This window comes from Cyprinus carpio, chromosome B7 (assembly GCF_018340385.1).
Source record: "Cyprinus carpio isolate SPL01 chromosome B7, ASM1834038v1, whole genome shotgun sequence".
Classification (NCBI taxonomy): Eukaryota; Metazoa; Chordata; class Actinopteri; order Cypriniformes; family Cyprinidae; genus Cyprinus; species Cyprinus carpio.
In genome coordinates, this window is record NC_056603.1 from 3,108,084 (window position 1) to 3,133,439 (window position 25,356).

General features: G+C 38.4%; 1 protein-coding gene and 1 pseudogene across 6 annotated transcripts; both read left to right on the forward strand.

Annotated features, from left to right (window-relative positions):
* Nucleotides 1-2,074: 2,074 nt before the first annotated feature.
* On the forward strand, nucleotides 2,075-18,562 carry LOC109092543 (annotated as a pseudogene).
* Nucleotides 18,563-18,784: 222 nt separating this feature from the next.
* LOC109092947 (C-type lectin BfL-2-like) lies at nucleotides 18,785-22,528 on the forward strand. Of its 6 annotated transcripts, none has more exons than XM_019106663.2 (6): nucleotides 18,785-19,248; nucleotides 19,659-19,843; nucleotides 20,201-20,244; nucleotides 20,414-20,785; nucleotides 21,447-21,532; nucleotides 21,632-22,528. In XM_019106663.2, the coding sequence occupies exons 3-6, from the start codon at nucleotides 20,208-20,210 to the stop codon at nucleotides 21,746-21,748; spliced, it is 612 nt and encodes a 203-aa protein (XP_018962208.1). In that variant the 5' UTR covers nucleotides 18,785-19,248; nucleotides 19,659-19,843; nucleotides 20,201-20,207; the 3' UTR covers nucleotides 21,749-22,528. The 6 variants fall into 6 exon arrangements, 5 of the variants coding, with proteins under 5 accessions (XP_018962208.1, XP_018962209.1, XP_018962210.1 ...); XM_019106664.2 differs by having other exon boundaries at nucleotides 19,685-19,843; XM_019106665.2 differs by having other exon boundaries at nucleotides 19,783-19,843.
* Nucleotides 22,529-25,356: the final 2,828 nt, after the last annotated feature.

The window sequence follows — 25,356 nt, forward strand, 5'->3', positions numbered from 1 at the left end:
TGTGAGTCTGAGCTATGCAGAGTGAGAGAGAGAGTGTGCACTAAACCGATTCTTAAGCTAATAATGCACTGTTTTAAACCCATGACATCACTCGTGTGAATATTCCTGATTTTGCTTGATTTCATTTTGAACAAGGGCAAAAATTACCATGGTAACCAGAGTTCATGCCCAAAATTCTGTTGTTGCCATGATTATAGTTACACTAGCACTGTGGTAACTAACGGCCACAAAATCAAAACCGATTCAGCGAAACAGCTCTGTTTGATCCCATATTTATTGTGATTTTATTATGCTAACAATTGTAGAATATATTTAATTTGTGTGAATGGATTTGGCAGACGCTTTTATCATTGCATTGGGGGAAGTCGTGGCCTAGTAGTTAGAGAGTTTGACTCCTAACCCTAAGGTTGTGGGTTCGAGTCTCGGGCCGGCAATACCACGACTGAGGTGCTCCCCGGGTGCCGCAGCATAAATGATACCCACTGCTCACGGTGTGTGTGTGTGTGTGTTCACTGCAGTGTGTGTGCACTTTGGATGGGTTAAATGCAGAGCACCAATTCTGAGTATGGGTCACCATACTTGGCTGTATGTCACGTCACTCACTCAAGCTCTAGATTTGACCGTTTATGTGTTCGAACCCGTGACCTCTGTGATGTAACTGGGAAACAGAGGTCACTGTGGGCAACCCTTGTACAGTGTTTAATACCTTTTACATTCTCAGCTCTCAGCTGTGACGCTGTGGATTAAAAACAGAGAGATTTTTATATTGAGGACTTGTACAGAAACAGACAATATATGTTTAATGTTTTTTTTTTTTTTCACTTCTTTGATTTTTTTGGACTGCTGTAACATCATCTCAGTTCTTGTATTGTGTTGAGGAGTTTGAGTTGAATAAATAATCAAATGGAAATTAAATAAAACAGTGCTGTGTTCGTCTGATCATTACAATCGCTTTGTCTATTAGGATGATTCTTCAATGATATCCTTTCAGTCCCTTACAATGATAGATAGATAGATAGATAGATAGATAGACAGACAGACAGACAGACAGATAGACAGATAGATAGATAGATAGATAGATAGATAGATAGATAGATAGCTATTCTGTCCTCGTTCAGTATCATATGCATGATATCATGTATTTATGTAATTATGCAATTATCAGTATTATATTTTGTAGTATATGTTGGATTAAAAAGTAAACAGTTACTAAACTGTTTAGTTTTTATTTGGGATTAATTCTTGACCCTTCCAAAATCACTAATTTAATCATTTTTTTCTGTAAAGTAATCTCATATAGGGACCTCGAAGTCGAACACATTAAGAAGTCTGCTTTAAATCATGATGATGTTCAGAAGTAAAATATGATTATTGTTTTAGCTTGAGCTGTCACAGTGTATCAGCTCTGTAACACATTATTTAGCTCATAAAATGTTCTTAAATTATCTTTTTTAAAAACTTACTATCAGCGCGCTGCGAGCCCACGTGCTCCGCTGGAGTTCGCGCTCTTTCGAATGACACTAGATGGCGGGAAAAGGCCGTGCGCGCGGACGGCCGGAACGCGGTGACGTAGGCGTCAGGGGCGGGGTTTGCGCGGGAGCGGAGCGCAGCACGTGGCCATCAGGGCGGGATGTCATTGGGCCCAAGCCGGATGACGTGATGACGTGAGCGTCAAGGGAGGGAAGCGCAGGACAACAAAAGCCGTAATAAACACCGCTGTACCTTTAATAGCCAATATATAGTTAATAAACGCGCGCAGATTTATTTTTTTGCGTTGTTTTTTTATTTTATAACGTGCTTTGGTTTTAGTGGAACGTGTTTGTGTTTTGATTATTATATAATAAACATATCTTCTAAAAACAGACACAAAATGGCAGCATAAATAAATATATAAATAAGTAAATAATTATCCATAAGAAAGAAACAAATACTATTAATTTAAATTAATAAAAATATTCAACTAAAAAAACAATCACGTCAAACAATAAATAAACATGTAAATAAATAAATGTTAAATATATGCATAACGCGCAAAAAGGGGCGGAGCCGAAGATCAGTGGCGCACACATGCGTGTTTTATCACGTCATCATCATCAGCGCGTGCACAGCCCGACAGCACTTAAAACACAACGAATTTATTTTAAACAAGAATAACCGTCTTTTTTTAAATACATAGCATTTATTTTCCGTGGTTTCGGTCTTTTGGGATTTTTTTTTTTTGTAATTTATTTTTTTTGCGCGTGTGTTATTATTATTTTATCCAGCGGAGAGCAGAAAGAGTGAAATCCACCGGAGTGTGGTGTGTGTGTGTGTGTGTGTGGTGTGGTGTGTGTGTGGTGTGTGTGGTGTGTGTGTGTGTGTGTGTGTGTTGTGTGTGTGTGTGTGTGTGTGTGGTGTGTGAGTGATATTATGGCGGTGAATCTGGATAAAGACGCGTTTTATCGCCGCATCAAGCGACTCTACGGGAACTGGAAGGTACGGAGAGCTCGAAGCCGGTCGGTATGAGTTAGGAATCAGCTCAGTATGATTAGGGTAATAATCTTCTGAGGGATATTGTTCTGTTTGGTTTGTTTGTGTTTGTTTTTTTTGTTGGATCCTCTCTCACACACTCTCGGGCCTCATTTCCATATAACGGTCATATAAACGCAGCAGGGCCCCGCGCCGGTCTCTGATCCGGGGTTTATTTGGGTTCGTAACGGAATCGCAGAAGTTTGCGAGCGGTTCTATTTTTTAAATATTTTTTAGCGCGATTAGCGCAGCGGCTAGTGTGCTAGCTTGTTAGCATGTGTTGTCACGCCATTTCCGCTCGGTTGTGATCAGTGTTGATAACGCAGATATAAGTAACCCCGCGGCCTCAGCGTTCCGATGATGTTTCGGTGAATGTTTCTCCGGTGAACGCTTGGTTTGGCTGCAGTTCAGTCAGATGTAGCGTGAGCTGTTAGCTAGCTCATGTCGAGATGCTTCAGACTGTTATCATCACTAACCTGAGATATTACATTTACGACAAAGAGTACAAAACTCAATCAGGCTTCAAAACCAATCTAAGGACTTTTTTTTTTTTTTTTTTTTTTTTTTTTTTTTTTTCTGCAGCATCGTTTCATTGCCAAATCCACATTTTATCTTTACACCAAGACATTTTGTGTAGCCACTCTATGTGTAATATTTTTATGTTGTTTTATAAAATAGTGTAATGTAATAAGTTTTTAATTTTAACAATTTAATGTTGTTTTAGATTTTTATTTAGTTTATTATATTATTATTATTATTCCATTAGCTAAATAATAAAATGTTAGTACATTTATTTTAGAATATATATTAATTATACAGTTATGTTTGATATAATGTATAGTTTTTTGCTCATACTGAAATCTGACCATTGTTGTACGGTTGCAGATCTGCTTTAGAGAAGCGTTTGAGTGGGTGCACATGATACACTCAGTTTCTCATCACTTGTTCATGATATAATTGTGCACCATAACCCTGTTTTGTGTGGCAGAAAGGTGAAGATGAGTTCGGGAAGGTGGACGCTATCGTGGTCTCTGTCGGAGTCGATGAGGAGATCGTCTACGCCAAATCCACAGCCCTTCAGGTGCAGCAAAACACTGCTTATGAAAACACTGATACCATCAGAGCGCATTACATGTTCATGTGTTCCTGTGCGCAGACGTGGCTGTTCGGGTACGAGCTCACCGACACCATCATGGTGTTTTGCGAGACCAAGATCCTCTTCCTGGCCAGTAAGAAGAAGGTGGAGTTCCTGAAGCAGGTCGCCGTCACGAAGGGCAACGAGAACGCCAACGGGGTTCCTCCGATCACGCTGCTCGTCCGAGAGAAGGTACCGCACGCTTCACACTCTGCCATCATCTGAGCGTGCACAAAAACAACTTTTACAGACCCAATGCGAATGCTTTCTTGAAATTAATATTAAATGCAATTAAAATAGTAAAATGCCATTAAATGTGAAGTGTCTGTATGTGACTCTGAACCACAAAACCGGTCAGTTTTTGATCATCTGAAAGCTGGATAAATAATCTTCCCGTTAGAAGTGTGGTTTGTTCTGATCGGACCGTATTTGAATCGTATTTGAACCGCTCGAGCGCCAGTGCTTTAAAGCACTAACAGGTTTTTAATGTTTGTGTGACAGAACGAGAGCAACAAGGTGAACTTCGAGAAGATGATCGAAGCCATCCGAGGAAGTAGAGACGGCAAGACGGTCGGCGTGTTCGTGAAGGACAAGTTCCCCGGAGAGTACATGAAGAGCTGGAGCGACATGATCACGGCCGAGGGCCTGCAGAGGGTCAGTGTCACTCGCTTCACATGCAGAGCGTACCGAAGCTGTGGCATGAGCTGATCGCGTGTGTTTGTGGCGCTCTGTCAGGTGGACGTCAGCACGGCGGTGGCGTATACGATGGCGGTGAAGGAGGACGGAGAGCTGGCGCTCATGAAGAAGGCGGCTGCCGTCACCAGCGACGTCTTCACCAAGTTCTTCAAGGAGCGCGTGATGGAGATCGTGGACGCCGACGAGGTTGGTTCACGCGTGACTAGCTCTATCCTTCATGCAACGCACACCTCTCCAGGCTCACGGTTTCAACACTGGGCTGAGGGTTGAATACAGAACATGGTCTCCCTCATGTATTTTGCCAGTTTTTTTCACCATTACATAATTAGGCCACGACTTCCACACAGAAGTTCTTTTAAACCATTAAAATATATTACAGATCCCGATTTGAACACTGTGTGAATGTTATAATACATGTATTAATAGAGCTGTCGTAATAATCATTATTATTGCCTTTTTTAACTTTATTTTAAAGAACAACAGTAAAATTACAAACTATGAATGTTCTTGCTTTTTCTCAGCGTTTATTTAGGCAGAAACCTCCTTTTTGTTGACAACAGCAGATTTATAAATGATGTTTTTTGCACATATCAATAAAATAAGTGTTACTGAGCATCTGACGAGTAACCGTGTTTCAGCCAGTGTTGGGTAAGTTACTTTCAAAAAGTAATTAATTACTATTACTTCATCAATATTGTATTTAAATTACTTTACTAATTACTCTGTCTGAAAATACTCAATAAGTAACTTAATTATTCAAATCGCTAATTAGGCTACATCTTAAAATCCCTATAAATCTTAATAGAAATTAAACTCTTTATTCTTTCAGTTGGAGTCTAACATAGAATAGTTTAGCCTTTTAGCTTTGAAACAACTGTAATATTAAACATTTTTTTTATATAAAAAAAAAAAAAAAAAGTCGTGAAAATATTGAATAAAACATGTTTTAGGCATTTTAAACTTGCGGTTGTTTTTGCAGTCGAATGTTTAAAATAATCTGAAATGCATAATTTATTTCATATTCCGGTTATTTATTGCAGTGGAGAGCCAGAGTTATTTTGTGGTCGTGGTGCGTCTGTTAACGTCTGTCCCGTGTCTGTTCCTCAGAAAGTCAAGCACAGTCGTCTTGCCGAGTCGGTGGAGAAGGCCATCGAGGACCGGAAGTTTCTGGGCGGCGTGGACCCGTCGACGGTGGAGATGTGCTACCCTCCCATCATTCAGAGCGGCGGCAGCTACAGCCTGAAGTTCAGCGTGGTCAGGTGAGAGCGGCAGAACCGCAGGAGGTTACTCGTCTGACGGAGACGCTCCGGCGCTAAACCACTGCGTCTCTCTCCACAGCGATAAGAACCACATGCACTTCGGCGCGATTACCTGCGCCATGGGCATCCGCTACAAGTCCTACTGCTCCAACCTGGTGCGCACGCTCATGGTGGACCCGCCGCAGGAGATGCAGGACAACTACAACTTCCTGCTGCAGGTGGAGGAGGAGCTCCTGAAGGAGATGAAGCACGGTGAGCCGACGAGTGTGTGAGTGTTTGTGTGCATTTTGTGTTTGCATTTGTTTTTTTTTTTTTTTGTGTGTTTTTGTTTTTGTGTGTTTTATTTTTATTTTTTATTTTTTAGGAGGCTTTTATCCAAAGCGACTTACAAATGAGAACAGTAGAAGCAATCAGATCAACGTGAGAACAACAACAGTATACAAGTGCTATGACAAGTCTCAGTTAGTCTAGTACAGAACACGTAGCTAGGTGTTTTTTTCCCAAGAATAGGATAGACAAGAAAAGGTAAGTACTAGTATTAGTTGGTTAAGTGCAGGCGAAAGTCTTTAGATGTTTTTTGAAAATGAGTAAAGACTCAGCTGTTCGAATTGAGATCGGGAGGTCATTCCACCAGCTGGGAGCAGTCCAGGAAAAGGTCAGTGAGAGTGATTTTTGAACCTCTTTGGGATGGCACCACAAGGCGTCGTTCACTTGCGGAGCGCAAACTTCTGGAGGGCACATAAGATTGAACTAGTGAGTTTAGGTATGTTGGTGCCGTGCCCAGTGGTCGTCTTGTAGGCAAGCATCAGTACTTGAATTTGATGCGAGCGGCTACTGATGGCCAGTGTAACCTGATGAGGAGACGAGTAACGTGAGCTGTTTTTGGCTCATTGAAGACAACCCTCGCTGCTTCATTCTAGGTCAGTTGTAGAGGCTTGATAGTACATGCAGGAAGGCCCGCAGGAGAGCATTACAAATAGTCCAGTTGGAGAGAACAAGAAGTTTGGGTGGCTTGCTCTGACAGGAAGGGTCTAATCTTCCTAATGTTGTATAAGGCAAATCTGCAGGGACCGGGTCGTTGTAGCAATATGGTCTGTGAAGCTTAACTGATGATCCATCACAACTCCTAGGTTTCTGGCTGTCCTGGAAGGAGTTATGGTTGACAAACCCAGCTGTATAGAGAAGTTGTGATTGAAACGATGGGGTTAGCTGGAACCACACCAGCAGTTCAGTCTTAGTAAGGTTGAGCTGAAGGTGATGGTCATTCATCCAGCTAGAAATGTCACTCAGACAGGCTGAAATGCGAGCAACTACCGTCGGGGTCATCTGGTGGAATGAGAAGTAGAGTTGAGTGTCATCAGCGTAGCAGTGATAGGAAAAGCCATGCTTCTGATGACAGATTCTAATGACGTCATGTAGATGGAGAAGAGAAGCGGTCCAAGTACTGAGCCTTGAGGAACCCCAGTAGCAAGTTGTTGTGACTTAGAAACTTCACCCCTCCAAGACACCCTGAAGGATCTATCAGAAAGGAGGAGTTAAGCCACTGGGAGTGCGGTTTCCAGAGATGTCCATCTTTGCTGAGGGTGGACAGGAGAATCTGGTGATTAATGGTGTCAAAAGCAACAGACAGGTCCAGCAAAATGAGTATACTGAGGATTTTGAAGCTGCTCTTGCCAGTTGGGCAGGGCTTCAGTACCGAGAGCAGGGCAGTTCTCAGTTTGAGTGGCCACTTTTGAAGCCAGATTGGTTGCTGTCCAGGAGGTTGTTCTGTACAAGAAACATAGAGAGCTGGTTGAACAAGACTCGCTCAAGTGTCATTTGCAATGAATGGAAGAAGGGATACCGGTCTGTAGTTTTCTAGAAGTGCTGGATTTAGAGATGGTTTCTTCACCAGTGGGCTTACCCGAGCCTGCTTAAATGCTGAGGGAACTGTACCAGAGTAAAGAGAGGAGTTGATAATGTGAGTAAGTGAAGGTATGACTGAAGAAGTGTGTATGTTGTATGTGTGTGTGTGTGTGTGTGTTTGCATTTGTTTGCATTCGTATTTGTGTGTATTTGTTTATTTGCGCTTTTATTTGTGTGTGCTTGTGTTTGTATATGTGTCTATGTTTTTTGGATTTTTTTTGTTTGGTTGTGTTTGATCTGTTTGTTTGTATTTGTCTTTTTGTTGTATTTGTGTGTGCTTGTTTGGTATCACCGTTTGTTTTTGTGTTTGCATTCATGTTTGTATTTTTGTGTGTGTTTGTATTTGAGTGTTTGTGTATTTTGTTTTTGTGTGTGTCGTGGAATGGTTTAATAATTATTCTGTGTGTGTGTTGTACAGGAGTGAAGCTGTGTGACGCCTATAACACCGTCCTGGAGTTCGTCAAGAAAGAGAAACCAGATCTGGTCAGCAAATCTGACGAATAAACCTCGGGTTTGTGTCCTGTAACGCTTTGTTTACTCCAGATCATCGATATGAAATGTGTAAAATTGAGCCGTTGGTGTCACGTGATTTTGTGTGTGATGTGTGTTGCAGGTTTGCTATGGCAAGTTGAGTTCAGAGAAGGATCGCTCGTACATGCAACGCCAAAAAAATCAGTTCAAACTCAAGAGAGGTGAGTGTTGCATATAATCAGGGCCTGTTGCACAGGTATTTATCATTATTGCATTAGAGATACTAGCAAAATTTTGTTCCTGTGTGTTAACTGTATACCTTAAAAACAAAGATTTGTGATACTGTCTGAAAAGTGTTATTGTGTGTAAAGTCTGAGTTGCAGCTACAGAGGGCTTGCACATTGTGGCTTGGTGTGGTGGTTTGGGGGTTTTTGGTTTCATTTAGGGTTGCACATGTTTTGAGGTGGGAAAAAAATTTGATTTTTCAAATCTTATTTTTAAATTGCAAATCTTTAATCATCATTGTTTTTAATGTGTATATAAAATAAACTGTGCAGTGCTTCACTCTTAAACATGCATATTGGTTTCTTTTATTTGTTTGGTTTAGTGTTTTTGTTTAGGGTTGGTGTTGGGTTTGAGTGTCATGATCAACCACGAGGCGAAGAAAGACGAGCAGAAGAAATACGCCCTCTTCATCGGAGACACCATACCAGATCAACGAGGTGCGTTATGCTGCAGTGCTTCATGGGCTGGAAACTCTGGTCTCTGTGAAAGCTCTCAGTAATCCTCTACTCGTGTGTTGTGATGGCAGGAGGATCAAGCGGCGACCGTGCTCACGCCCCGTCAAAAAGAAGATCAAAAACGTTGGCATTTTCCTCAAGGTAAGGACAGTCTGTCTCAAGTGTGTTTCAGTTCAGTTCGAGTCAACCCTTGGTCCAAAATCACACTCGCTGTAAATGTACAATTAAACACAAAACCGACTGAATATGATTATAAGCTTTTCAATCCATGCTATTTGTTTAATGAAAAATTTTGGGATATAGGCATTAACAAAATGCTGGATTTAAATGCAAAGATGTGAAATGTGCTTAAAATATAATATGCATAAAACGTGCTCAGAGTAGGTACTTTTTTTCCTCAATGTTATTGTTGTTGATTATTAGTTCTAAAATCAAAACTAAGGTTTTTTTTTTTTTTTGTCTGTTTTTTTTTTTTATTTTTTTATTGTTTTTTTTTTTTTTTTTTTTTTTACTTTTTTATGATTTATTTATTTATTTTGGTATTTATGTGGGCATTTAAAAATATATTTATTTATTTTGGTAATTTATTTTTTTTATATTTTTTTTTAAAAACCACTTTTTATTTTATTTTTTAGGGTATTTATATGGGCATTTAAAATAAAATAATTGTTACTGAAATTTAAAAAAATGACCTGAAAGAGAATTATATAAAAAAAGAAAAATGTATAAAATATTGTTAAAACCTATTAAATAAATGGCTAATATTAATGAAGTAAACTGAAATGAAATATAAAACTTCTAATTCATTCTAACTTCAGCAATATGCCAATAAAAATATTCATTTACTTTAATAAAATAAACTAAAACTGAAAAGAAACTGAATATCTGTATAAATTGCTGAAAAAATCATAAAAATCATGTAGACCTATTTAACATATTATTTATTTTTAAATGAAGATCTTAACTGAATAAAATAATAAAACATCTATTTCAGCTAGACACTAAAAGTAAAAGTTTCTACATTAACACATTAAGTATAAAAAAATAAAATAACAAAATATGAAATTATCATAAAAAAATAAATAGATAAAATACATAAAACATAAAACAAAAAATAAGAATTCAAAATAAGCGGTTTTTTTAATGGTTTGTGGCACTATGGCATTATATTTTTTTTTTTTAGTTTAGGATTATATGCAGAAAAAAAGATTCTGTAGAGTTTATAAATGTATCTCTAAAAGATGAAAGACAGGTTGTTTACTGTGCACTTCTAGAACGACGATGAATGAGAGGACGAGGGAGGAAGGAGCGAGATAACGCCGAGGAGTCTGCTGGGGAAAAGGAGCTCGCAGCGACCGCCCTGCTGGCGGACCAGAACCAGGGTACGTGCCTCTTCCTGTTCACTAACTCCTCAAAAAACTCACCGTCTCAGCCGCCTGTTCATTCTCTCGTGCTGATTGGTCAGAACGAGGATGACGGCCTGAGGAGAGAGAAGGCGGGCCCATCAGAAAGAACTGGCCAATCAGGTGAACGAGGAGGCCAAGCGGCGTCTGACCGAGCAGAAGGGAGGAACGCAGATACAGAAGTACGAGGATGAACGCTTTTACACCACATTCAGTTCATGTGTGTCCCTGCAGCACAAACTTCAGTCTCTGGGGTGTATTTGTAGCAATAGACAACAATACATTGTATGGGTCACAATTATACAATTCTCTTTTAGGCCAAAATGATCATGACGGATATTAAGTAAAAGATCATGTTCCATGAAGATATTTAGTAAATTTTCTACCGTAAATATATCAAACTTAATTTTTTGATTAGTTAATATGCATTGCTTTAAGAACTTCATTTGAACAACTTTAAAGATGATTTTCTCAATATTTAGATTTTTTTGCTCCCTCAGATTCCAGATTTTCAAATAGTTGTATCTCAGACAAATATTGTCCTCCTCAAAAACCAATGGAGAGAGGATGTTATATGATGTATAAATCTGAATGGTTGTGTGGTCCAGGCTCATGTACTTTAACACGCACTCCTCTCTTCTCATGTTCCCCCGCTCAGTAGCCAGAAAGTCGAACGGTGTCGTATAAGAACGTTTCGCAGATGCCCCGTGAGAAGGACATCAGAGACATGAAGCATCTTCATCGAGTAAGAAGTACGGAGACGGTGGTCATGCCCGTGTTCGCATCGCCACGCCGTTTCAAATCGCCACCATTCCAAGGTAACGGGCATCTCTATCAGGTCTCTATCCGGACACGCTTGGGCTTCATCTGACGACTATGACCTGTGTTTTGCAGAACATCAGTATGGTCTTGGAAGGAGATTACACCTATCTGAGGATAAAACTTCTCGTGCCGCGGCAGCTCGCTGGGACGACACGAACGGAAACATCTTCCCAAACCCCGAGGCCACTTTTTGTCAAAGAGATGTAAAGCCCTTGCTGATCTCCACAGATCTATACTGGAGCTTGCAGGAGCAACGTTCTTTGATTCCTGTAGTTGGTTAACGCTGTCAGCGAACAGCTGTTTCAGCTCCAGCCTAAACCACTGATCTGTCTAAAGCATAACACCAAGATGTTGCTTAAAATAAAATATTTCTTAAAATTAAAGATACTTTTTAATTCAACACTTATTTGGTTATCATAGTTCTAAACCAATAATCTATAATTAAAAAACATGGTTTCAGCTGCATGCCAAGTAAAATTTTCATTTAAGTTTAAAAAACAATAACCTAAAACGAAATAAAACATAATAATAAAGAAGAATATTCAAGACAGGTTTAAAAACAGAACAGACATGTAAAAATATGTAGAAGAGTCAATAATTAGTTATTTTTATCAGTAGTGATATTTGTATTGTTAATTGTTTTAATATTTTAATAACAAAATTAAAAAGTTAATAAAAAGTAGCCAAAAACTGCCTTATTAGTGCAGTTTAGTCAGAACTTTAATTATTTTGATTAATTAATGATTATAAATAAGTTATTTTATGGCTAAAGGCGGGCGTACACGGTGCGAATTCGGATGCAGATGGTCGGAAGATCGTATGTCCACGCGCACGTCACGAGTGAGTTTATCTAAAAATCGTACGGACGAGGTGCGTATACGACACGATTTTACGACCATGCCAATTTCCGAAGCAATCGCACGAAGTTGACAGGTGCGTTTCAACTGAAGCAGCGCTGCACAGATGATAACCGTAGGACATCAAAGTACCGCGGAGAGCGATAGAGAGCACACGGATCCCAATGCATTCGAATCGCTCTCGCGGTACTGGGGTACTTTTGATGTCATTACAGTGATAATTCTGTGCAGCCCTGCTTCAAGTCGACTTTTTGCGTCTAATATAACTGCTCTGCGCTCTCCTAATGCATATATAAATATTGATACGAGCCGTGACTGTTCCTACAATACAGGTTCTTTTTCAGCAAAGGAAACCGGGACGTCTGGTCACCCTAGTGTTGTGTGTGTGTGTGTGTGTGTGTGTGTGTCGTGTATATGGTTTATGGGGACACAAATGCCTAATAAAACATGGTATTACAACGTAAACATGGTTATGAGGACACTTCCTATGCCTCCGTAAACCAAATGGATTAAAAAAAAATACCAAACGGTGTTTAATTGAAATTTTTAACATGCATTTCTGTGATGGATAGAGGTAGTTATGGGGATAGAATATACAGTTTGTACAGTATAGAAAAAGTTACGCTCTAAACTACATATTCGTGTGGTGAGAGGGAGAGATGAGAGAGAATTTAAAAGCATGGTACGCGCTGCATAGAACATCACTACAGTCGCTGAACTCATACTCCTGCCCAGAGTTCAGCGAGTTTATCCTCTTTGTCAGTAGTCCACATTCGCTGTGGCGCTGCGTATTCGTCTTTCTTCTTCTGTGGTTTTCCTAGTTTTGTTATTGGTCAACTTCAGATAGATCAACAAATCGGCTCGGCTTTCAACCGCACACATGTCACAAATTCAAAACCGATAGTCACAAAACTTTTTAGACAATGTTTAAAAATGATCGGTAGAGGTCGGTGCTCGTAAGGCACTCTGCTCGCTACGTAATTCCTCTCACATGATACGAGCCGCGACCATACGAGCACACACGATTTCCACACGATGGAAAAAAAATCGCATGCGAACTTTTTCGTACGACAGCAGAAATCGCACCGTGTACGCCCGCTTTTAGTGCATCCTGAATTTCGATTTAAACCAGAATTAATTTTGGTGCAGATCACTATTTTTACTCCTAGGATGCTTACTGTTAGATTTAATGAAAAGATTTGTAATGGAGTGAGGCAGATTTAACAAAAATAAGATTAAACATTCTTGAAAAAATTGTAATTGTTGTGTAATATAGTTTAGTAAAAAAAATATATATATATTTTTTTTTTTACTATGTCTCATATTAATAACATTGTGGTAGCTGAGTGAGTGGGCTGTCAATTTCAGCCTCTTCTTACAAACCTGTTATGACTCCTCTTTTTTATTTTTTTTTTCGTGGAGCACAAAAGAATTATGTTCATGGAGAAGAGTGTCACGCTGCTCTTTTCCCAACCTTCATAGTGGATGTCACATTTGCCGTTTGCTCCATTCTTTCTGCTACACCTTTTAGTAACGTGCCACAAAGTTCATTTTTGATTGAATCGATCCCTTTTTTGCGGGCTGACACGGTGCTCTCTCGTTGCAGTACGTACCCGCGAGTTCGAACCTCAAGTCCCCCCGGCGATCACTTGGTTCCTCCACCAACCTGCAGAACGCCGTCCGCATCATCAAGGAGGTGCAGAAGCTCTACAAGACCCGCGAGGCGGAGGAAGGAGGAGAGAAGGAGGGGGCATCGCTTAAAACAGGACTCTCTCGTCATCAACCTCAACCGCAGCAACCCCAAACTCAAAGAACTGTACATCGGCCAACATGCACAGAAGGAGGGGGTATAGGCAGGGCTCGCTGACAAGGCGCACACCAACGGGATTTGAGAGAGGAGGAATCTGCGCTTTTAGCAGGCCATTAATGTGGTTTTTTAAATGACCCAATCCAGGCTGATGCAACGCAATTATAAGGCCACTACGGGCCGGGGGGTTTAATCAATCAATTCCAATTGTTTCCTAACAAAATCATATAAAAGCCATTAACCTTTATAATTAATTGAAAATTTTATTATTATTTCACATTCAGAGTCTGTTGGTACCAGAAGAATCTAAATTTTCTCAACTAAAACAATATTGTATCTGATTGGCAGCTTCTCAATGTTATCTACTAGCAAATTTATTTATTTATTTATTTTAAATTGCTAAATTCTTTGAATTCCAAATTAAACATGAAACACACCCCCAAAAAATTATTGCAGAATAATGTCATATATTTTATAGGGTTGTGAAGCTTCAGAAAGACGCATTCCTGAATTTCTCATTATGAAACAACAACCTGATTTTTTTTTTCTCAAAAAACCTATGTATTTATTTCCAGTAATAACTAACTCAAAACTATTCATAAGAAATTAGATATCTCTTCCCGGTCAGAACTGACCTGAACGTGTGTTAATCACAAACGACGACTCTCTTCGTGTCTCTCCAGGCTTCCGTTTCACGTCGGTACGCTGGCGATAAAGTCGACATCCTGTACAACACACATCAAAACACTCCATATTCCAGCCCTGCGACGGGGGAGATGATCATCGGTGCTGCACTTCCATTCTGAAGGTGTCGCCACGAGCGAGAGCGTTCTGTCCTGTGTCTCGCGTGTCACATGACTGAACTGACCACATCTCTCTGTCTGTCTGTGTTAGAAACGCCATCATGTTCGGTAAGAAGCGGCACAACGGACGTGCAGTTCTACACGGAGGTGGGCGCGGATCACCAAAGGACCTGGGCAAACACCAGCACATGCACGACCGCGACGACCTCTACGCCGAGCAGATGGAGCGAGAGATGCGACACAAACTCAAATCGCCTTCAAGAACTTCAGCGAGAAGGTGGAGTCGCTCACCAAGGAGGAGCTGGAGTTTGAGGTTCCCTTCAGAGATCTCGGGTGAGTGGGATACGATCCGGTCAGCATCGAACATACTCGGATGTGCACATGGTGAGCCACAAATAAGATTAAAAAACGTGGGTCTCGTCACTGATTGTGCAAAAAATTCCTCCTACGGAATTTTATTTTTATGCTCTAATACCGAACCTCTGGTACGACAGTCGCTTATTTATTTACTTAAAATACATTAATATTGGGGCAAGATAAGATAAGTCATGTGGTTGTGAGTAGCCAGAACGGTTCCACAAGAAAGTACTGAAAAAGGAATTATCGATGTTAATTTTAATAGTAAAGGAGTTGTTTAATAGATTTAATGTATTAGTCACTTGTGTGGGATGGTTGCTGCTCTTTTTTTTGTTTTATTTTTTTTGTACTTTTTCCTCTATAAAATGTTTTAGTAATCATCTTAAATGTATATGTCATTGAAAAGCTTAGAAGCAAGATTCATCCTGTGAAAAACCATTTTGAAATCGGACATGCGTTACCATGGAAATGGTACTTTAAAATCGTATGGCGGTTACCTACCCAATTAGTGGGCGGAGTCAAGTGTCATATACAAAATGCCATTACGGTCTTTTAGAATCAAAACTTTTTATAATCTTGGCAACAAACATATCATTGGAAAGCTCTGAGTCTGATTACATATTTGGTGTATTTTATTTTGAGTATTGAAGTAAAATTGACAGAAATATAGGGAAAAATTCGTTAAACAAAATTCAAAGGAGTTTTGATGGGCTACAGTGGATGTTGTGGTATGACGCCATAAATAAAATCTCACAGGAACCTCAGTTTTTTCATATCAACTTCAAATTTGGAAACAAACTTATTTAGACACAAGGCTTTAATTTTATACCAATTTTAGATAAAACCTGTTATGTGAAATATTAATAAAAATAAAAATAAAATTGAATATAGCGCATTTTATTTACAGTACATTTAAACTTTCTATAACTTTTTGATACTTTAATTTTTGCAAAAAAAATTCCACTTCTCTTCTTTATAAAGAGGACCAACCTTAGGTCTATATTCCAAAGTGTTCATAAAATACAACAATTTAAGTTTGGATAGTGCACTTTAATGCCTATTTTAAAAAATGGGGGTGACAGTTAAAGGGTTAATCATCATGTGATGATGTTTTTGTGTTTCAGGTTCCAGGGCGCCCCCTACAGGAGCACCTGCCTGCTGCAGCCCACGTCCAGCTCCCTCTGTAAAACGTCACGGAGTGGGTGAGTGTCTCGCCAGACAAAAACATACCCCAAACCCAGGCTTGAGTATCGCTTGAGTTTGATCCAATTCAGATTCTGCTTCTGTGGTCAAAAGAATGAAGTCAAACATTTAGATATCAAACACATTTATTCTGTTTCTTTCTGGAAAACATTTAACTGCTGAAAAATCAGCCGGCTGCATAAAAAACTGGGTTCGTCGTGCAAAATAGAGCTGCACGATTCCAGATAAAATTGGTTCTCTTTATTATTACATTTTTATAAAATGGAGGTTGTAGTTCTCACAATTCTGAAGAAGAAAAAATATTAGACAACGAAATAATCTCATGGAATTTATGAATGAAATGATCTCAGTGACTCACTCAAGATTCATTACTGGGTGAATCTCGTGAATCACTTGAATGAATGATTCAGAGACAAAACACATTTTTAAAAGCCCCTTTTCACCACCAAAAAACAAAACAAACGAAGCTGTGGCGCACAGGAAATTGAAAGGTGGGAGATAAAACTGCAGCGAGTATCATCTGAATCCTGGCCTCAAGTGTCCGGTTTTCGATTCCTAATGACCCCCCTCTCTCTCTCTCGCAGCCTCCATTCGTGGTGACGCTCGACGAGGTGGAGTTGGTTCATTTCGAGCGAGTCCAGTTTCACCTGAAGAACTTCGACGTGGTCATCGTTTATAAAGACTACAACAAGAAAGTGACGATGATCAACGCCGTGCCCGTCAACTCTCTGGACCCCATCAAAGAGTGGCTGAAGTAAGCAGTGTGCGGCCGCGCGCTCTCGTCTGAGACGCTTACAGTGTGAGTGACTGTTGTGTGTGTGTGTGTGTGTGTGCAGCTCCTGTGATATCAAATACACGGAGGGCGTCCAGTCTCTGAACTGGACCAAGATCATGAAGACCATCGTGGACGATCCCGAGGGCTTCTTCGAGCAGGGCGGCTGGTCCTTCCTCGATCCCGAGAGTGAGGTAAGACGTCTCGCTCTGGGTGTCTTACTCTTATTAAGCAGCTTTCATAGTCTTCATTGAGGTGTAGAATTTTTATTTTACTATAATTTGAGAATCACTACTGCAACAGCTACTAAGAATCTTCATAATAGCATCTGAAAGCAGATTTCAGTTTAATCTGCAGTTCACCTGAGCACTGAGTGATCTGGACGCTGACGTCGTGGTGTTTCTGTGTCTCAGGGAAGCGGCGCGGAGGACGATTCTGGGTCTGAGATGGAGGACGAGACCTTTAACCCCTCGGCTGATGAAGAGGAGGAGGAAGAGGAGGACAGTGATGAAGATTACTCATCAGAGACAGAGGACTCAGGTATCGGATATATTACTCGTATAGATGCTGATTATGTGTGAATTTTGAAATTCAGTTATCGTTCAAGGATTTTTGTCCACTTTTTGTGTATTATTTTGTGATATGATGCTTCCTTTGTTGAACTCTTCTTAATTGTACTCATCAGTCTCTGTGACTGAGTTTTAGTTTAGCTGTGTGTGTGTGTGTGTGGTACTAAAGCATCTGTCGAGGGATGTTGATGTCTGATCGTTGATCACAGATTACAGCGCGTCTCTGGGCAGCGAGGAGGAGAGCGGCAAAGACTGGGACGAACTGGAGGAGGAAGCCAGGAAAGGTGAGATGCACATACAAATCCACATTAATCTGACGAGCTGCTGTTTCCCTCCAAAACAATGTCACTTCCTGGAGGTTTTGGCATATTAAGGCAAGAAGCCGCAGGTGTTTTCATTGTTGATTAATCACAGTACAGTAAGAGAATTATTATGTGTTGCACAATTTCTGAGGGGGTTTTGGATTTCTTGTTTTATAACACTGTAAATAAGAAAATACTGTCAACAGACAACTTCAGTGTGTATTTCGAATGTTTGTTATACATCTACTACACAGTGCTGTAACGGTCTCTTATTTCCTTCCGTCAGCTGATCGCGAGAGTCAGTATGAGGATACAGAGGAGACCTCAAACAGGAAGAGGAAAGGCCGTTCATCAGCGCCGCCCCCCAGCAGCAAGAAGAAGAGACGACATTAGATAACACACACACACACTGCCGAATCAGTCTCAGTCCTCTTTGACTGCCCCCCCACACACACACACACACACTGTTTGGTGTAAATAGTGTCGGCCAGCGCTGATGTGTGCTGTAGAATAGTGGTTTTCACATCAGCGGATGGACGGACCCTTACTCGTCTGCATTTCCTTTGGATTTCCTGCGTTCATTTGAATGGCATCTCTCAGGTGTGTGTGTGTGCGAGCGCTTTTCTGAAGCAGTAGCTGTGATGTAGTGTTGGTGTTTTGAGCGTTACATGACACTCATTCCTCAACTCGTCCGGCTCGTCTCTCTTTCTCACGTGCGCCGCTCCTGTTCGTTTATGAACAGACATGCGCCGTTTCACTGCCATGTGCTTTTACGTTAGTACATAATGAATCACTTTGTGCTTTTGTTTGTGTTTTTCTAATACAAGGGGACATAAACACACGTTGTAAACATACACCTTTTCTTTTCTCTTTTCCATTTAGTATTTTTTGCTCATTCTGGATTGGTAGTCTTGTATTGTTCAATCAAAAAAATTGTCTTTTTTTTTTTTTTTAATAAAAGTTAAGTGAAATGTAAAGAAACTTGTTTCTTATTTAAGCCTTATTGTTGGGGTCAAATGGTGTGGTGTGTCATTCATTGTGAAACAGGTGATGGACTTTACATTTGACTGGGTGTCAGTGGAAATCAGTGACGTGTTGCTGTGTAACTGTAAGAGCCCAGTATAAATTTATCTTCTATTCTGTTTTGAGGTTTTAGATTGATCAAGACAACAAATCTGTTATTTACACTTTTAGTAGTTTTTTTTTAGCAGGTTGTCTCATGCTATCTCAACATTCAAATCCGCATTCAAACCAGCTCTGTTTGCATGACTCTGTGCAGTATAGCCATAGCCTTGAGCACATTTACTGAAAGAGAGAATAGATGCTTTTTAACTGCGAGCTGGCTGTACTTATTCTTGAGACTGTACCCGATCGTATGATGGCTGTTATCTGTAGGGTTTATAAATGAAATATTGTGCACTAAATAATGACTGCAGGTCCTGCAAATGACCAGGATCAGTGATTAGTAAAGACAAACCTACAGATACTGATGCGCCTGGTGGATTCACTACATTTACATCTATTCATTTACTTTTGTTTATCCAAAGCAGCTTACAAATGAGGAAAACACTTTTAGACCAGGACAACACCAAATAAGTGTAATTACAGAACAATCTAAAGAAAAGGAAGGAGTTAGTAGGTTGGTTTATGTGTCTTTCTTTTATTTATATATATATATGTATATAATATATATATGAACATCTATATATATATATATACACACACACACACATATATATTTATATTTACTTAAATGTTTATTAATTGACTTGTTAAATGTAGTTTATTTGTTTATGCAATTTATTTATTGTATTCTTTACATATTTTTATGTATTATATTTTTATAGAATTTTATGTGTTTAGTTAAAATTGAGTTATGTGAATGACTATTTGTAATCTGTTATTTTGTTTTTTCTAAAATTTCAATTTTAGTTGATTTAAAATTATTTTTAAAACATTTCATTTCATATTAATTTACATCTGTCTGGTATTAGTGACTCTGTTAACTAATGGACTGAGCGTGATGATCAGGAGTTTGTGTCCTCACAGATTTCAGCTGGTGTTTGTTAATCCAGGTTGATATGTCAGAAGGACAGGCAGAGATATGAGCTGAGAGGAGGTGTGGTTTTGAGAATGAGGAGATAGATAGAGCTGCATGTCCTTTGTCTCGCAGTGAGGTGGGGTAAATCCAGAAGAGAAGCGGGCTGCGCACCGAACCCTGAGGCACACCACTGGTAAGAAGTCATTATTTGAACTTCCAGAAGAGTTTGTGACTTTCTAATGCCTAAAGTGAAGCAGTCTTTGATAAGTAATGTGTATTGACCTTTTAATTGGTCTAATTTAACTAGACTTAGAAGAGTTGAGTTGGCAGTAATCGCAGTGATTGATCTCCCCTCCATTCATCCACTCATTACTTTGAGAGGTTTTTTTTTTTTTTTTTTTTTATATCAACTACTCATGTATTGGTAAAGGAAGCATTTTGATAAAGCGTTGATGTTTTAGTACCATGGTTAGTTTGTAGGTTGAAACAGATTTTTTTTTGTTTTTTTTTTATTTTTTTTTAATAACAGCTTAGTTTTGTTTTCTTATAGGTGATTCATGATGAAGAGGGTTTTGCTCTTGGTTTTTCTGGCAGGTTGGTTAATTTTTCATTATTTATTATTTTTTTAAACAAGGATAATGTCATAGAGGCACCTGTCAAACATCGAATTTAAAGTTTTAGTTCATTTCAACCCAGTTCAAAACTCCAACAACATAGCTGTAGTTCATACACATTTAACTAATTAAATTTCTTTTATCTTCAGCTCTGACGCATGTGACATTCTCACAGACTCGTATGTTTTACTTTGTGCCGAAATTGATGAGCTGGTCAGATGCACAGATGCACTGCAGACAGAATTACATTGATCTGGCCACCATCGACGACCAGACAGATGGGGATGAGATGATGAGAGTCATACGGCAGTCTCATAATGGAGACGTGTGGACCGGACTCAGTCGGACAGATGAGAACGCTTCCTGGGTCTGGTCCGATCAGAGCCCATCCACGTTCATGCCGTGGGCTCCCACTCAGCCGAACAACTGGGAAGGGAAGCAGTTCTGCGTGTTAGTGACTCCGGCGGGGGACCTCAATGATGTGAACTGTACAATAACCCTTCCTTCTGTTTGCTATACTGGTGAGTATTTGCACACATTTCACCACTTTGATTTAAAAGTGCGAAACTTTGATTAATCCGCTGTCCTGTAATTTTTTATTTTTTTTTTGTAATTTAGACGAGATGTGTAATTGCAGATAATATAATATATATAAAAAGGGTTAGTTTGTGTGTGTATATATCTATATATTTAGTTCTTTTGTTATTTTGTTTTTGTGGAGTGGCTGAGATATTCAGAAGATTCTGTCTTTTATGTTTAGTTGCTGAATTTTGTATGTATTCATATTGATTTGTTTCATTCTTTATATACAGGTGCATCTCAATAAATTAGAATGTCGTGGAAAAGTTCATTTATTTCAGTAATTCAACTCAAATTGTGAAACTTGTGCATTAAATAAATTCAGTGCACACAGACTGAAGTAGTTTAAGTCTTTGGTTCTTTTAATTGTGATGATTTTGGCTCACATTTAACAAAAACCCACCAAGGTTATTGTTTTTGTTTATTTCATTGTTTTATTTTACAAATGTTATTTCAGTGTCCTGAATTTGTAGAAGAAATTGGATAATAGCATGATTGGCAGTTATTTTTCTACAATGATACAAAAAAAAAAAAACTACTACTGCAAAATGTTCTATTATTCCATCATACTTTGATCACTGTGTGTATTTTCGTGTTGCACAGAGAGACGCAAACAGACGGTGAGATTGGAGATCAGATCAAGTCAAAATGTGAATGATCCTGCAGTGAAGACAGAGATTCTGCTGCAGGTGAGTTCATATAAGAGCATGCACAGTATACGGAAAGCATAGTGATACTGGAGAAACTTAACAAGAGTGTTAAGATGTACAAGTCTGTTTGTGCTTCAGATAGGGAAGAGACTTGCGGAGAATGGATTAACGGATTATGCAACACTCTCGTGGAAGATTCAGCCAGAGGGAAATGTCTTCCAGAAGAGTAATGCGACTCAACAGACTGACCCTTGAAAAATGGACAAGAGGAAGTCTTTTATTAATCAACTGTTAAATATTAGTGTAGTAAGAGCTGCATCTTTGATTTGACACATGATTACCCATTTTAGCTGATTACATGTTTAAAACTGGCAGATATTTCAGTCACTCAGTACCAATATCAAATGTGATGAGTATATTTATTTAAATAATGTCAGCGAGTCACTATAATGTAATCTTAATCTTTAATTTGAATTAAGGGATCCTTGTTTAAATGCTTAAATCCTGAAACCGTGACATTAATCCTAGTTATTTTAATTGCTTATTCATTTCTATGGGGAAAATAACAAGGAGTTTCCAGTTTATGTGGCCATTTAATGAGGAAAAATTTTAGAGCTAAATACTATTTTCGAGTGCTTTTTCTTGAAATGTTCAATATAGGATCTATATATGCTGTTATGTTGTATAGCATTTAACCTGAAGTGAACTTTCTTCCCTCTGATCGAATGTGTTGTCGATGTTAGACCGCTAACAGCCAGTGATGCTGAATGTGCATCTGCTTCATCTCTGAAAAATGACTCTCGATTGACATTTTGCTGCTGGTTTTAGCAGAACAGGTAATCTCAGGAAAAGCATACTCAGGTTTTTTTTTTTTTTTTTTTTCACAGTTTATGCATCAAAGATACTGTAATGAGAGCAATATTTATGCTGCGTATATAATCTTAATGTTTTTGGCTTTATGATTGATTTGTATGTTCGACATGTTGTAGACTTGAACTTTGCTTGTTTGTTTTATATAAATCCTTGTCATGCAAATCTCTGCCGTAACGGATTGAATTACAGTAGCTTTTGTAAAGTATGTAAAATCAAAACAAAGGGCAAGTTAAAGTCATTCAGATACACAGTAGAGGAAATAAACACAGTCTCATTACACAGACTGTTAGAGATGGAATAAGAACATTTTATTGCAGCAGACTGAAGATTAAGAGCAGTTCATTTTATTTTATTTATTTCGTTTATTTGTACAGGGACAAAACACAACAACAGTGTTCTGCCAGAGTTAGCTATGAAGATAATTTGCATCTGCAGTCCCTGGGCAAGATGTTGATACAAAATTACAATATTAAGTGACAAACAATACATATAACACATACAATATCACATCATACTACATTAAATTACAAATCCAAGTCAGTGATCGCATATCTGATTTTCCTAGGTAACTGGTGCCTGATATTCCTGAAGATCATCAAACTTGCTCTAATACTCTTAGAGACCTTTTTAATGTTTTATAAAATTTAAGTTAGAATCCATAATATTCCCAAATATTTAATGTTCAGCAATATTTATGACCTCTCCTTTAACTAGAATATCTGGACAATGCTCATCAACTTGATCGAAGAAAAAAAAAAAAAAAAACCTTCCCACAGTTTTACTCACATTAAGGGTAAGGCATGAATGACAGCCAGTCTGAGACTTTGTTCAGTGCAGCAGTAAGTTTGATAGCAGCCTGTTCTTTTGTCTTCGCATAAGTATAAACAACTGTATCATCTGCATACATCTGAACCTGGACCTCTGGACAAACTGAAGGCCGATCATTAATGTATACACTGAACAAAATCGGTCCAAGAACCGACCCCTGTGGGACTCCAATATTGCAGTCAAGAAATGGTGAGCATGCATCATTTATTTGTGTACATTGTTTTCTTAAATTTAAGTATGACTCCATCCATGTTAATGTATTAGTAGAAAAATTAAACCCTGATCATTTAGGTAAAATTGTATTATTATTTTTGGTTTTGTATGCATTTTTGTTATTAAGGAAGACAGCACCAACAACATCTCCTCTATAAAGACTGGGTTTAATTTTTAAGTTTGCTGTCTCCGTAGAGTGATGTACCCTAAATCCAAACTGCATACGATGTAATGGAAACTGACCAAGATTTAAATGCTCTATTAACTGATTGCAAACGACCTTTTCAATTACTTTAGAAACAACTAGGTCTGTAGTTCGTTACATTAGCAGGATCGCCAGTCTTAAATATAGGTGCTATTACTGCTGACTTCAAGGCACTTGGAAAATGACATTGTTTTATTGACAAATTAACTAAATGAGTTATAGGTGTACTAAGAACATTTGCATACTTTTTAACAAATACAGAGTCACAATTAAAAGCATCTTTGGCCCTAGAACTCTTAAGCTGGCTTAAAATTGTTATTATATAGGACTCAGATACTTCAGAAATATTAAAAACAGTAAGATCATGATTTGGTAATATAATATCCTTACTTCTCACACTAAATCCTTGTGTTAAATCTTGAACTGAGTCTATAAAAAAAAATTTATTAAATACACTAGCAATTTGATGCTTATCTTGAATTAAACTTCCATGAACCTGTAATTCCATACCTTTATCGTTTTTATTATTTTTCTTTCGTACTTTATTGATATTCTCCCATACATCTCTATTATTCCCCTTTGCATCATTTATAAGATCAATAAAAAATTTGATTTTGCTTTTCTCAATTCCTTTATAACTTTATTACGTACGTGCTGAAATATCCTTCTATCATGAGCTGACCCTGATTTAAGCTCTGTTTCTAAAGCATGGTCCCTCTGTTTCATTAACTTCCATAACTCTTCATTTAACCAAATCAAATTCTGCTTCTTTCTAGAAAAAGTGACATTTTTACTAAATTCACCCTTGATCTTGTTACCATTAAACATTCAGAGGCAGCTTCTAAATTATGTGTAGACAAAGTCTCATTCCAATCTAGTTTTTTAAATTCCTCTCCAAATTTGTTTTTAAGTCTTTTTTGTATAATATTAAGCACATTTTCCTTTTCTTGTTGATATAAAAACCTGTGTTTTGTTAATTTTCTTACCACTAATATAAGATTCTGATCTGATAGTCCTGTTAATACATTTATTGACTTATTCTTTCTGGTTTGTTGCTAAATATTAAATCAATTTGAGTTTCAGATGATGAGGTGATTATCTTAAATGGTGTTCTGAAGACGAACAGAGTTTCTACCGGTTTGGAACGACATGGGGGTAAGTGATTAATGACAAAATTTCCATTTTGGGGTGGAGTATCCCTTTAAGTACAGTAACGAAGTATTGTTACTTCATTACAATACACCACTGTCACTAACATACAAGCAAATTAAACCTTAATCAAACATGCATTATTATTTTTATTTATTTTTTGTTACTGTTTTTTTATATAAATTATATAAATTTACTGTAAAAAGTATGGTCACAATATTTACATTCCATTAACTGAAATAGGTAATATAGGCTACCATTGTCTCGTATAAGTTTATCATAAATCTGAGATCATAATATATAGGTGCAAAGCAGTCTTTCTTTTAAAAGTAATGCGTTACAATATTGTGTTACTCCCTAAAACACTGATTCTTCTCAATTCCAGTCCCGGGGGCCCCCTGCTCTGCACATTTCGCATGTCTCGTTAATAAGATATCCTAACGAGCTGATGATCTGAATCAGGTGTGTTAAATAAGGGAGACATGCAACATGTGCAGAGCAGGGGCCCCAGGACTGACCACATGTGAAAATCACACATGAAAAGCACACCAAACATGGTTTCGGAACATTTTCATGATGTAAATGTGTGAACCCC

Coding starts and splice junctions, on each gene's coding strand:
- LOC109092947 (XM_019106663.2), top strand. CDS start 20,208: ATGATGAAGAGGGTTTTGCTCTTGGTTTTTCTGGCAG. Junction 20,245..20,413: donor GCTCTTGGTTTTTCTGGCAG/GTTGGTTAATTT, acceptor TTTTATCTTCAG/CTCTGACGCATGTGACATTC. Junction 20,786..21,446: donor TCCTTCTGTTTGCTATACTG/GTGAGTATTTGC, acceptor CGTGTTGCACAG/AGAGACGCAAACAGACGGTG.